The 14,220-nt window shown below is 38.6% G+C and overlaps 1 protein-coding gene across 4 annotated transcripts in view; it reads right to left on the reverse strand.

Annotated features, from left to right (window-relative positions):
- Window positions 1–673: 673 nt before the first annotated feature.
- The window catches only part of ptprz1a (protein tyrosine phosphatase receptor type Z1a), a 51,774-nt gene continuing 38,227 nt past the window's right edge, over window positions 674–14,220 (reverse strand). For 3 of the 4 annotated variants that reach the window (XM_026919204.3, XM_026919206.3, XM_026919207.3), the window contains 17 exons: window positions 13,774–13,862; window positions 13,561–13,646; window positions 11,681–11,701; window positions 11,375–11,471; window positions 11,118–11,197; window positions 10,665–10,799; window positions 10,316–10,450; window positions 10,004–10,167; window positions 8,431–8,566; window positions 7,440–7,586; window positions 6,776–6,869; window positions 5,241–5,314; window positions 4,818–4,946; window positions 3,724–3,876; window positions 2,738–2,880; window positions 1,626–1,761; window positions 674–1,504 (listed from right to left, as the gene is read on the reverse strand). In XM_026919204.3, coding sequence (XP_026775005.3) covers window positions 1,361–1,504; window positions 1,626–1,761; window positions 2,738–2,880; window positions 3,724–3,876; window positions 4,818–4,946; window positions 5,241–5,314; window positions 6,776–6,869; window positions 7,440–7,586; window positions 8,431–8,566; window positions 10,004–10,167; window positions 10,316–10,450; window positions 10,665–10,799; window positions 11,118–11,197; window positions 11,375–11,471; window positions 11,681–11,701; window positions 13,561–13,646; window positions 13,774–13,862 — 1,963 coding nt within the window. In that variant the 3' untranslated portion in view covers window positions 674–1,360. The remainder of the gene's footprint in view (window positions 1,505–1,625; window positions 1,762–2,737; window positions 2,881–3,723; window positions 3,877–4,817; window positions 4,947–5,240; window positions 5,315–6,775; window positions 6,870–7,439; window positions 7,587–8,430; window positions 8,567–10,003; window positions 10,168–10,315; window positions 10,451–10,664; window positions 10,800–11,117; window positions 11,198–11,374; window positions 11,472–11,680; window positions 11,702–13,560; window positions 13,647–13,773; window positions 13,863–14,220) is intronic. The other variant, XM_026919205.3, reaches the window with a different exon arrangement.

Consider the following 14,220-nt stretch of genomic DNA (forward strand, 5'->3'; position numbering starts at 1 on the left):
AAATTATTGGGCTAAGTCAGAGCTGCAGTGATGAAGGACCATATGATGCTGATTGAACCATGAATACTAAGTTGACCTTAATGATGGTTTCAGTGGAAGTGAATTGAAGTGTGGCACATACCAAACAACTTAATGCCTTGATGCTGTAATCAAGCCAGGTTTGCCCTGAGGGCAAATGTAGTGTTCAGCTTTATGAAATAGAAGCATTATTGATTTTGAGAGAAACACTTAAAGAAAAACAAGCAATTGCTTAACACATCATATAAGAAATAAAACACAATGCAGCATGCTGGTGCAAGTTGGAGTTACTGTTACCATCCCAAAGCTGATTATTTTCCGACAGTAACATGACCTCATGTTTTATTCCTCTTGTACCACAGCAATATGCTAAAGTTGTTACTATATAAGCAGTAATGTATTAAATCAAGCCCATTAATATAAAGCTGTGACTTGCCTTGCAGCTGGAACTACTGTCATAGCTGCTGTTACGGAAAATTAATCAACATCTACTGACCAATCAGAATCATTCAACAGCACTGTGGTATAGAATGTTTTAGAACATGAGCTGTAAACATGCTCATTAATTTAAACTTTAGGCAAATTTGTATGTTTTACCACAGCAAATACGAAAAAGAAGGTAAAAATGGAACATGAGAATAATAAATTCATAAACTAATGTTTAAAACAAAACTTTATTTTAGTTTTGTTTAATCCTACATACAGAAGAAACAGTTTCTATGTGCAGCTAGAGTGTGAGTATTGTTCATGTTAAATCAGTGACAGTGTAACTGTGAGACTACAGAAATATTAGAATAACATTTTCTCTATATTATTTGAGTGTGTTCATACATACAGTGTAAAGCACTACAGCCTTAACAGTAGTAAAATATAAAAATCTAGCCATATAAATAGAAATTTGGTCCATAGACTTGGTTGCTATAATATTTACAAATTAGAATATTATTTAATTTTCTTGTTTGAAAAGTGTGACTGAAAAAGCCACAGTCTTTGTATTTACATTATGTAAAAAAAAAAACAATGTGGCTCTTGTTTGCTACAATCTATGCTCTAAAAATAAGCCTTATTAACAAGTGACTTTGCCCTTTCAAGGAGCTGAAATGCCAATAAATATGAAATTCCTTTGAAAAATTAGTAAGATGTTAGTACAAAGACGAGCCATAGACTATATAAGTCTAAGAATAAACTGAATCAGATTTGTAATGAATGCACAAAGGCACATGTCAAGTTCCAGGGTGGCACTGTGTTTGGTGAGCTCGTGTGCATGTGGGATGTGATCAGGTAAAAAAAAAGGAGCAGCAGGGAAAAGATCTGTGAGAGCTGCATACACACATTGCTATGGTTACACCAGGGATTCCAGACTGTCTGCGGCACTTGCAGTGCCTCCTGGGAATGTGGTGGTGTTTTTGGCGGACTGGAGGGCTTTTTCATCTTCTTGGGTGCCGACCAGACTCAAAATGGCTTTGTAGAGGAACTGGTACTGTTCCTGTCAAAGAAATCAAGACAGAACTGTTTTCCATTTGTTTCTGCTCAATGTAGCACATGCTGCTGTAATGATAAAATTGATTAAGATTCATTTGTTCTAATGGATTAAAAGCAAAGCGCACAATGTCGGTGAAGATCCCAGGCCTCATCAGGTTGGTCATCTTGGCCACCAGGTAAACATCCACAGAGCCTTCAGCCTCCAGCTGCTGGAGCAGCGTATAGAGGGCACAGAACGTCCCAGCCGTCACACCACCATAACTGCACACACAGCACAATACACAGGCTTTTTATCTTTGGGGTTTAGATTGGCTTATTAATTATACAGCTGTGACAACAACAGAAAATGAGTAATGATATTCAGAATGTACCAGGGTTGTCCATGATGTTTTATCAGGCCTCACAAATCACTTGTTTATTTACACAACGTACAAGTAAAGGGGATCATGTGCAGGCATGCACAGGCATTTCATTTTACTTCAGTTTCAGTTTTAAAAGGTTAAAGGCTTTGCTCAAGCACCAACCCCTGGCACTCCGGGAATTTAAACTCCTAACCTTCCAGTAACTAGTGCAGAGCCTTGGACATGAAGCCACTTGCCTGACTGTCAGAGTGTAAATATATGATACGATTTGTTTTTTATGATAAAAGTACTTTTTCAGGTAGATCATTTGAAAAGCAATGCATCCTTTAGCTGAAAACTGAAAGCAAATCTCATATCCATTATTTTAATTTGATGATAAAATGAAGATAAAATGAATCAAAACCATTTTGATTTCATTGAAACTTGGGTTGAATGTGCATATTAGAATCAGCATGAAGGTGAAACATGCATATAATCTATACTTTTTGGTGTGAGATGTGGTATAATTTTTAAAATCCATTCATATAACACCTGACATGATTTTTGCACATTTGTAAGACCTGTGCTAATTATATTTTGATCAAAATATCTAATAATCAACTAACATCTAATAATAAGCCAGTAATATATACTGTGGGGAAATCTAATTTTAGACCTGCTTGATAGACAGCACTCATGCTTTTTTTTAGCTTTATCTGTATTTCACTCACACGATTAGAACCTGAAATTAAGAACAACTAATGATTTGCAATAGATATAATGACAAAAAAAAGTAAAACTTGTACAGCAGTGCATTAGAAGAGAACGCAATTTTGCTTAGTTCCATCCCATCCTATAAAAGTAAATATAACAGCAAAGATAAAGTGAGAACATACTCATCATGTACAACCATGGGCCCCTCTTTAGTGACCTGCTCCCCTCGAATTACACTGATAAGCTCAAAAGTCTTGCTGATTGGACTGTCTGGGTTTGGCCAGCGAGGAGCGCGGTAATGCCTCACTTCCAGAATGTAGTCATCCTTCAAACACAGAGACAGACAGACAGAGAAGAAGAAGATCAGAACACTGTGTGTGTGTGTTGGACAGTAAAAAGTGAGCATGTGTGGTATGTCTGCTGCAGTAATTGCATGTGCAGATGGAGAGGTGTGAGGTCTGCGAGAGAGAACAGATGTGTTCGGCTGAGACATGCTCAGTGTTTACGAGGCTCAACTCTCAGTCTTTTCAGCAGCCATGTGCTTCTCTAAACGAACTCCACAGTTATCTGGCACCAGCCTGCAGCCATATTCATAATGAGTGCTGATACATGTGGTACATGTTCTCTAATAGTGACAACCCTGACAGAATATATAGATCATCTGAATGCTCACAGAGTAAGGGTGTAACGCAATTACACTATCCGTAACTGTTTAGTGCTCCAAATAGCAGTATCTGTATCGCATTTGGATTTAAACCCAAAGTGGGCATGGGTTTATTTCTGTGAAATGAAAGATATGACCATGGATACATTGGAAAACACTGACACTGTGAGCATGGTCTGTTAATTCTGGCTCTGGCAGTTCCTCAACCTCAGCTACATAATTCAAGTTCATAATTATTCTCAACTAGAGATGTGCATGGGACTGTTTTTTTTTTTTTAATCACACCCTTTTTGTTTTGGACTTTATTGTTCCAGGTCCCGATGCACATCTCGTCTGTTCAGAAACCTTCATGGGGATTGAGACAAGAGGTTGTATTCTTATGTATTCATGATTATAAACCTACCACAGACAATTATTAAGAGCGACAGTGACTCTTCTTTAGGTACCTCATGAGGTCAGGTCTCTGGCTGTGTGTAAGTATGAAAGACAAACTGACAGATTTACCTGAGAAGCTTCTAGGATATAATCCTGTACAATCAGCATCTCCTCATTAGACAGACACACATGCTCCTCCTCTCTTAAGGACACTGTGAACATTTTACAGCTAATAGACTGGTCTCTTCTGGGCCAGAACATCACCGGTTCTGTCTCCTCTGTCTGAGAGCACAGAGAGATAGAGAGACATAGAAAGAGAGATCTAAGTGAGAGAACAAACAGCAACTGCACAGCAAAATCCCCAGTGTTGAATTAATACCTAGGACCTTAAGAGAACACCTGCAATGTTGAATTTCAATGACTATTTGTCTCCATCTGGACTACTGTGTGTTAGGAAAACATGGTTTGCAGCTGGATCACATAGATCAGGTAGTTGGATTTTTCTTATCTGGGATAATATTTGTGACTATACTATAGCTTTTGCTGTAATTAGGCCTGTCACAATTATTACATTATCACCTAATTATAATTATTTGAGGTACTTAATTGAGCTGATTGAGAGAAATTGGTAGACTCCAAAATCATATGTTTCTACATTACTATTTCTAGTCAGTAAACACATCATTTGTTCTCTATTAATTTCCTGATATATGTAATATATAACATATAATATATATTTGCTGTGCCATCAAATTTCAATTATTAAGGCTTTGAACTGTTCTGTCATTCATCTTTAGTAAGTGCTTTATCCTGGTCAGGATCATGGTGAATCCAGAGCCTAAGCCAGGAACACTGGGCATGTGGTGAGAATACATTCTGGATGGGACACCATTGCATTGCAGGGCATCATGCACACTCTTGCCTATAGGTCACCAACCCACCTACTGGCATGTTTTTGGGAGGAAGGAGGAAACCAGAGAACCCAGAGAAACTAGGAGGACAAGTGAAACAGACATTTGTTAATCTAAGCTCAGGATCAAACCAGGGACACTGGAACTATGAGGCACCAACACTACCCACTGTGCCACTGTGCTGCCACTCTATGAACTATGAGCACTGTAATTTTTTGCTTGTGAACACTAAGAAGAAAAACGTGTCATAGATGAATAAATAATAACAGAATTAATAATAATGGAGTCTTAAAGAAGGAAGAGGTAACTTACCAGGCTGGTGCCATCAGGCAGTGAGACGATGACTTGGACATTGTGGTCCCAAATCATCCTCCAGAAGTCCTTCACTGTACTTGGCAGAGGATTCTGGGTAATGATGTACTCATTGCTGTGTTGATATCCCTGTAACAAAATCCCCAACATACAGGGAACACAAATATAAAATATGTTTCACAAAAGAAAGTGTTTTCAAAACATAGATGTAATGTTCTTACAAAATTTTAATTGTAACTTTGTTGTTTAAAAATTTTATTCAATGTGGACTGATATTCTGGATAATAACATTGCACTTTAGAATTTTACTTCTCCCTTAATATGTATTTAACCTTAATAAACAGCCTCCAGATGGAATAAAAAAACACAAACATCACTCAGAATTTAAGCTGTGAAATTATTATAATTGTATCAATGGCTCACCATAATATAAGAAGCATTGATGTAGTCTGAGGTCTCTTCTGATGGTGTGGACAAACACACTCTGCATCTATCCACTAAAACACACCAAGCACCATTACACTGGGTTACTACTGCAGTTACATTATACACCGATTAGCCATAACATTAAAACCAGAGTTGAAGTGAATAACGTTGATTATCTCATTGCAGTGGCACCTGTCAAGGGGTGGGATATATCAGGCAGCAAGTGAACAGTCAGTTCTCAAAGTTGATGTGTTGGAAGCAGGAAAAATGGGAAAGCGTAAAGATCTAAGTGACTTTGACAAAGGCCACTTTCTGATGGCTAGATGACTGGGTTATAGTATCTCCAAAATGGCAGGTCTTGTGGGGTGTTCCCAGTATGCAGTGGTTAGTACCTACCAAAAGTGGTCCAAGGAAGGACAACCGGTGAACCAGCAAAAGTGTCATGGGTGCCCAGGGCTCACTGATGCACATGGGGAGTGAAGGCTAGCCCGTCTGATCCAATCCCACAGAAGAGCTACTGTAGCACAAATTGCTGAAAAGGTTAATGCTGGCTTTGACAGAAAGGTGTCAGAACACACAACGTATCGCAGCTTGCTGTGTATGGGGCTGCGTAGCTGCAGACCAGTCAGAGTGCCCATGCTGACCCCTGTCCACCGCTGAAAGCGCCTACAATGGGCACATGAGCATCAGAACTGGAACATGGAGCAATGGAAGAAGGTGGCCTGGTCTGATGAATCACGTTTTCTTTTACATCATGTGGTCGGCCGGGTGAGTGTGCATTGCTTACCCATGGAAGAGATGGCACCAGGATGCACTATGGGAAGAAGGCAAGCCTGCAGAGGCAGCGTGATGCTCTGGGTAATGTTCTGCTGGGAAACTTTGGATCCTGGCCTTCATGTGGATGTTACTTTGACCCATACCACCTACCTAAACAGTGCTGCAGACCAAGTACACCTCTTCATGGCAACGGTATTCCCCAATGGCAGTGGCCTCTTTCAGCAGGATAATGCGCCCCGCCACACTGCAAAAATTGTTCAGGAATGGTTTGAGGAATATGACAAAGTGTTCAAGGTGTTGACTTGGCCTCCAAATTCCCCAGATCTCAATCCAATCGAGCATCTGTGGGACGTGCTGGACAAACAAGTCTAATCCATAGAGGCTCCACCTTGCTACTTACAGGACTTATAGGATCTGCTGCTAATGTCTTGCTGCCAGATACCACAGCACACCTTCAGAGGTCTTGTGGAGTCCATGCCTCGATGGGTCAGAGCTGTTTTGAGGCACAAGGGGGACTTACACAATAATAGGCAAGTGGATTTAATGTTATGGCTGATCAGTGTATGTTTCTTACTGATTAGAAAATCTCATTTGCTTTGAACTGATACTACAATCAGATTTAGTTATACACCAATACAGCAAGTGGAACAACAATATCACAAGAAGATTAGGAGCCTAGACTCATGACTTCATGTTATACCTTTCCATAATCACAGTACCTCAGTGATGGATGTTGTACAGTTCTGGGAACTCACCAGGTATCAATAAGGAGCTCCTGTTCTTGTCTTTGTTGCAGTCTTTTAAAGCAGCAGTGAAATCACCCTGCTTGGTACTGGGCTGACTCACCAGCTGCAAAAAAAAAAGGCATCTATCCATCTATCCACGGATAAACCGGTAAAATAGTCAGAAATCACACCCATATAACACTCATTTCTCTCTATTCCCCTCTGTTTGACTGAACTTGCTCAGCAGAGGTGGAAGGTTTACTTCCAACAATTAATTTGTTACTGTGCTTGAGTGTGGTTTTTAAGTATCTGTAGCTGAGTTTTCCTTTCACTTAATACTTTACCAGATGTGACAGTAAGAATGGGACCTAATATCTCTCACTGTGCTTTATATTGATCACAGCAGTTTGTAATTTCACAGTTAGCTACTATCATTCAGCTAGTTAACATATGAGAGATATGTTGTTAGTTGTTAGTCAGCCTTAGGTACAATATTTTACCATCAGTAACTAAAATGAGTGTGTGATTTGAGGCAGATATCTTTCTTGTACATACACTTACATACATTTAGGAAATTTCGAGAGTTTTTTCTAATTTAAAATGTGAAGCTGTGTATTAGTAAATGAAGAAATTGTACTTCTGAGCAAAGAATTTGGATACTTTTCCCACCTCAGTTGCTTGGATGTCTTCATACCTTAAACTGCTTTTCCAGGCACGTTGTGCATGAAGGACCGGTGGTGAGCAGGTCATTAACATAACTATGAACACGGCTAGTGGGTACGTCTGTCTCTCTACTTAGGATTGCTTCCACCAGTGCATCATGGATGAAGATGTACTGCTCCTGCAAGTGTGGAGGAATACCAGACTAACTGACACAAAACTGAGTGTTTGCATGACCGTGTGTGGTGTAGATTCAGTTAACATGCCATTCTTTGTTAGTTTAGCAAATTTTTACTAACTGTAATTGATTTTATGATTATACATGAACAAAAAGCAGTATAGAACATAGACTTGCAATAGGAACACCTATACACCTGCTCATTCAAGCAATTATATAGTCAATCATGTGGCAGCAGTGCAATGCATAAAATCATGCAGATACGGGTGAAAAGCTTCAGTTAATATTCACATTAAACATCGGAATGGGAAATAAATGTGACTGCAGTGATCCTGACTGTAGCATGGTTGTTAGTGCCAGATGGGCTGGTTTAAGGATTTCAGAAACAGCTGATCTTCTGGGATTTTCACATGCTACAGTCTCTACAGTTTAGAATGGCATGAAAAACAAAAAACATCCAGTGAGCAGCAGCTCTGTGGAAATGCCTTGCTGATGAGAGAGGTCAGAGGAGACTGATTTGACCTGATAAGTAGGCTAAAGTAACTCAAATAATCACTCTTTACATCCGTGATGAGCAGAAAAGCATCTCAGAATGCACAACACATGAAACCTTGAGACGTCTCCTGTCAGCCAAGAACAGCAATCTGAGGCTATAGTGGGCACAAAATCACCAAAACAGGACAGCTGAAGATTGGAAATTCAGCAGATGTTTTCCCACGATTGGCTGATAATTGCACGAATGAGCAGGTGTACAGGTGTTCCTAATAAAGTGGTCAGTGAGTGAATGTTCTTAAGTGTAATTCTTTCCATTGGCAGTCATTAGCACATTGAAGCCTTGATCTCTTACCTCAGTCTGCACCAGGTAGTTCCTCTGAGTGCGGATGTGTTTGAGAAAGCCTATGATGTTCACCAGACCCTGCTCTTTTATCTGCTTCATCATGCTGTCCAGGACAATGTAGGTGCCTGTTCGCCCCACACCAGCACTATACACATGCATTATCAGAACAGAAGATTAATAGATAAATAAGTCACAAGTATAAGAGGAATCAAGACTGTAATACTAGTGCTGTGGTTTGGACACATCCACAGCAGCCTGACGATGGTATGTATATAGCCTATATTGTGAACTGGGTGTGTGGTTTGGGGAATTATAGACCTCCCTGAAAGAATATTGCTGTAGACAGCAGCCTCACAGCAAATAAGCTGTATAATAGTCTCCAACTCTTTCATTTCATCTTAATTAAACTTTTTCAACATACATTTACTTTATTACCTGATGAAAGTTTTTTCAATATCCACTAACAATATTTCCCTTTCATAACATTATGAACATTTATTGAAACTTTTATATGAGATTAACCTTAGAAACCAAGGGTCTTCAATGCATCCAATTTAGAAATCTCATTTGTACAATAAACCTGTAATTAATCAAATGTGTGTAGGCAGCTTTTACACTCAAGTGTACGTAATGAAGCCTAATAAATACCAATTGGGTGTAACCTCTGTGTGCATGCTTATTTAAATACAAACACGGCTACAATTAACGACATATGGAAAAGAAGCATCATCAAAGGATACCAAAAAGAGTCATTGTTTGCTAGTGCCAAGGAGAAGCACTCAAAAAAAAAAACCTTTTCTGAAACAGGTTTTGATTAATAGAGAGAGAATCTTCAAGCTGTGATGGTTAATATTTTTATGTGTTTATGTAATTTTTAATGTGATATTTTTAATATTTAACAAATGCAGGCACAGGGAATTGAAACTCTTATGATTTTTCTAATGCCAGTTTAACTGCTACATCAGTGCGGTCAGTAGCCTGAGTGATTGACGTCAGGAAAACCAGTGATGGTGTGGAATCCTAGGCAAGTAGAGAGTGATATTTTTATTGCACTATGGGGTTGCACTGGGCCACTGTTTAATATGTTTAATAAAAGACCTGGAATAGAAAAAAAAATTCAACGATTATGTTTTGGATGTGAAAAATTAATGGTTGATTTGTTTTAACATCTGCATTTTTTTCATGGTTACTATATACTACTTGATTATTTATTGAATTATTGAATTATTATTTACTATCCTTATTTAAGTCAAAACTCAAGACGCACATATGCACAGATAAGTTAAACATAATCTAATCTTCTTTCTTTGAATAAGTTATTTTATTTATAGGAAAAAAAAATATTTAAAGAATCTAAAACATTACATATTTAATACAATACACCACATGCTCCCTGTTTTTTTTTAGTGTTTTATTTTCCACCTGCCAAATGTTAAATAGCTTGATATGTGTTATAATTATATTCAAGTCTTTTCATTTGCTATATTGAATAAAAGAATAAAAAATGTGTGAAAACTAAAAAAAAAATCTAGTTTGAGATGAGATCTATAGTTTAGTTCTGATGCTATGTTTCCAGGCCTACCTGCAGTGTACCACTATGGGCCCCATGTCCTCAGTCCAGGCTCTAGAAGACTTGCGGATAAACGCAAGTACAGGCAAGACACACTCAGGCACACCCATATCTGGCCACTGTGTGTAGTGGTACTGCACTACTGTCCTCTCATTAGCACGACCTTTCTGAGAACCCTAGGAGAAGTGAGAGCAACAGAATGGCAATGGTAAGAAAAGGGAGAAAAAAACAACTCAATTCAAAACAGGAAATACAAAGCAAATAGTTACCTATGGCTAGAACAAAAAGTATGGAAGGTTTGGGAAATATTTTGCATGATCATACCTTCTTTACATGTGTGTTTCGTATGGTGAAGGTTCTTTGGGTGTAGTAAGCCATGACCTTAGTGCTCTTAACAGTCACAAGGAAATGGCCATATAATTCTTGGCTCTCCAAAGGCCAGTACTGGTCACATTTTCTCTAAGAAACAAAATAATCATTATCACAAGGAAAAACATTAATTTACCAAAAGCATGACTCATTATTAAAATCAATATGTCATTAGTGTGGTGATGATGGTGCTTGTAAAAGGTCTGACACGGGAGCTGTGTAAACAGACAGTGTCAGTGGCGAACACACTGACATGTTAGAGATCATCAGAAGAAGGATTTAGAGACAGTACAAGATGGCTCACTCTGCCTTTCTCCACCAGATTTGTGATCATGACAATTATGCCAACATTCTGCTCCCACACCATCCTCCAGAAGTCCACAGTGCTCGACTTCAGAGGGCCCTGAGCTGCTATGTAGGCTCTCGGTTTATTAAAACCCTGGGTGGGCAAAAGAGAGCCAGAGAGAGAGAGAGGAAAGAGATGAGATCAGTGTAATATAAGCCATTTGATGGTAGTATAATAAAAGCAATCTGCTCTGTATTCGAGAAATTGGGCTTCACACTTTGGTATGAGATTATGGCAAATGACTGAAGCTGAGCTCAAGCCAGCCCACTATGGTTCATGTCAAGTGAAATAATATTATGTTCCCTTTATGTAGCAGCCATTTCTCCTGATATTATCTCTCACTGACTGAAACTACAGCACATTGATGCTATGATGTACCTGTAGCATCTCTGACCAGGAAGAAATACTCACATCCACATAGTTGGCATTGATATAGTCCCCTTCACTCTTTCCATCTTTATCAGGTGAGAGTCTAACTCTACTGTGGTCATCTGAAATAAATGCAGCTACACATTAGTCCTCATGTACTGTGTTTTTGAAATTATTCCTGCCTGTGTGCAAGGAAACATTTATGTAAATAGGCGTAAAATATTTAAACTGGACTGTTTACACAGAGAATATCATGTGCTATGAGCATTGCTATTTGTGGTGCTTTCAGTTTCGCATACAGGCTAAAATGTTGACATATCGGTTCTTGCTCTTGTTATCTGGGTGAATGGAGCTGTCTGTTGTAGTTTCCAGATCCACAGTGCATGCCTGAATCTCCTACAAATAAACACACACATACACACATTGTAACACACTCTGTCCAGTGCATTCTGTGTCATAGCGAAACATAACCACGGTTGCTGTCTATCCCAAAATAGGTACAAATCAGGGAATGTGTGAAGCAAACAACCAAACAACACATGCTAGAGCGATATCAAATGCAGTCAAATCAAATCAAATCAAATCAAAAGGGAGATGTGGCTTACCTCAAAATACTCTTTCAATATCTAATCAGGGGAGTGAGAATGCACAAAGCATAGCAATGAAATTCCATGACACACAGTGCATAAATACATGGCAAACAATATAGCAAAAAAGCACAAGCAGAACATTTTCATAACATGCCTCATGCACTGTGTGGGTCTGTGCTGGTGGAAAACCAACTCCAAAGTGTTGTCAGTGTCCTCAATATCAACAGAACGTTATGCAGTAGAGTAGCACCTTAATAGATTACTCCTTAAAAATCTTAGCTGAGGACTGTTTAGTAATAATGTCACATTAATGTTAACTACCAGCACAAACAAATTTAAACATGTACAGGAAACATAGCCAAGTCCATTTGAATTCACATCCAAACCGTTTAAATCATTTAAAAGTTGAGTTTTGAGAATGAGATAGTGAGGACATTCAGAATGTTATAGTCTATAACTTAAGGCTGTGGTGTCTATGTTCTTATTATAAAATATGCATGTTACACACAATTTGGTGATCATATTTATATAGTATACACAAAGACAGGTGACAAAATAAAGGAAAAAACAACAGGTTTTGGGCCAACACAAGCCTATAGAACAGCTTCAGTGTACTGTGGGGTAGATTCGACAAGTCTCTGGAATTGTACTGCAGAGGTGAACACCATTCTTCCAGAAGAAGATGATGTTTTGATGATAGTGGTGGAGGGCGGTAACACATCACTCCAAAATCTCCCATACATGCTAAATTGGGTTAATGTCTGGTGACTGTGAAGACAATAGTACATCATGTACATCATTTTCTTACTCATCAGACCATTCAGTGAGACCTGGTGCACTGTGGGGACATTGTCATCCTGGAAGAGACCACTAACACCAGGATAGAAATGTTTCATCATAGGAACATGTTTCACATGTTTTCCCCATGTCTATGTGAGTTTCCGTTGGGTTTTGCATTTTCCCCTTAACATCCCAAAAAGATGCATGTATGTGGATTGTCTAAGTTATGCCTTTAGATGTGAATGTGTGTGTGCATGGTGCCCTTGGATCATCTGACATCCCAGCCAGGGTGTATTCTTATGCCCAGTGTTCCTGGCATAAGCTCCGGTCCCACCATGACCCTGGATAAAAAGGTTACTGATGATGTAAAATGTAAAATGATGATGAATGAATTTACTAATAAAGGCAGTCAGAATGACTTTGTATTGATTTGCAGTGACCCTAAGGGGTGTCTAAGGGGTGAAGGAGTGAAGTGGACCTAAACCATGCCAGCATAACAGGAGCACCACATTTTCCTTTAATTTGTCACCTATCGGTATGTGCATTGTTTCCAAAGTACATGTTTAAAAATAGCATACAAACACAAGAAAAAACAAATACAATGATATTACAGTGCTTATCGTGGTCAACAACAGGCTCAAGAATGTGGAGTTCTGTATTCTGACAGTGCACAGTTACTGACAGTAACTACTGAAACTCACTATTAAGCACTGGGAATCTCGAATATTTCAAATCAAAGCCTACCTGAACCACTTTAATTATCTAATTAAGAGCAAGTGAATACAACTCAGGAGTGGGGGTGGTTTCAATTTTGATGCTAATTAAGCTTTCAATGTGTACTCGTGTATTTTTGTGTGCATTTGAGTGGAATACTGGAATAAGAGTCACAAGTAAACAAACAATTCTGTGACTTAATTATTCTTTTGAAAAAGTTGCCTCCAATTAAAGTTCATACATGACTGAATAGGGCAGGCCATGTGGGCATGAATTAACTAAAGCGATTAAAGTGTGTATGTGTTTTTGTTTTTAAAGATATTCACACATACATATGCTCAAGACAGGAAACTGACTGAGGAATTTTCTGTGTGCAAGGTTGAAGGCAACAGAGAACATACCTCAAACTCTCTGCAGAAGGACTTGGTGTCATGAAGTTCTGTAACATGTTGGACAAATTGCTCCACTGAAAGAGCTTCATGCTCATCTGGGGGGGCAGAGAGAAATAAATGGCCTTTAGCAACAAATGGTCTTTATTGCTTGTATTCTCTGAGATCACATAACACACACTCTGCATTTGCCATCTACAAAAGGGTGAGTGTAACGAGAATTACCTGTGTGACTTAGCAGAGGAGGAGAGGAGGAGATAACCCTAGGGGATGTGTTGTCGTCTATGTAGAAATGAGCAGTCTGAAAGCACATCCTGTGGAGAAAATGACAGCGCACAAAAAGTTGCTTAGCAAAAACATTACATCTTAGGATAAGATGGCGATAATAAAAATGCATTCACGAGCCACTCTTTAGTCTTGTATTACAATTTAGTCTTATTTTTTCAGAAATTTAAAAAAAAGATGCTATGGGTTTGATGGCATAGGACAAAGCATTAAGAGCAAACTAAAAATTATACTTTATCAATATAGTTCTAAGAAAGGCTCAATTTAAAAACAAAACACAAAAAAATATGTGAGTGATTCCTATTTGGCATCTTATAGCTGTTTTAGCCTCTACACTTGCTCAGTTAAATGTGATGAAAAAGTCATTATGGCAAGAAGCCTTGATTT

Source organism: Pangasianodon hypophthalmus, chromosome 9, assembly GCF_027358585.1.
Source record: "Pangasianodon hypophthalmus isolate fPanHyp1 chromosome 9, fPanHyp1.pri, whole genome shotgun sequence".
NCBI lineage: Eukaryota > Metazoa > Chordata > Actinopteri > Siluriformes > Pangasiidae > Pangasianodon > Pangasianodon hypophthalmus.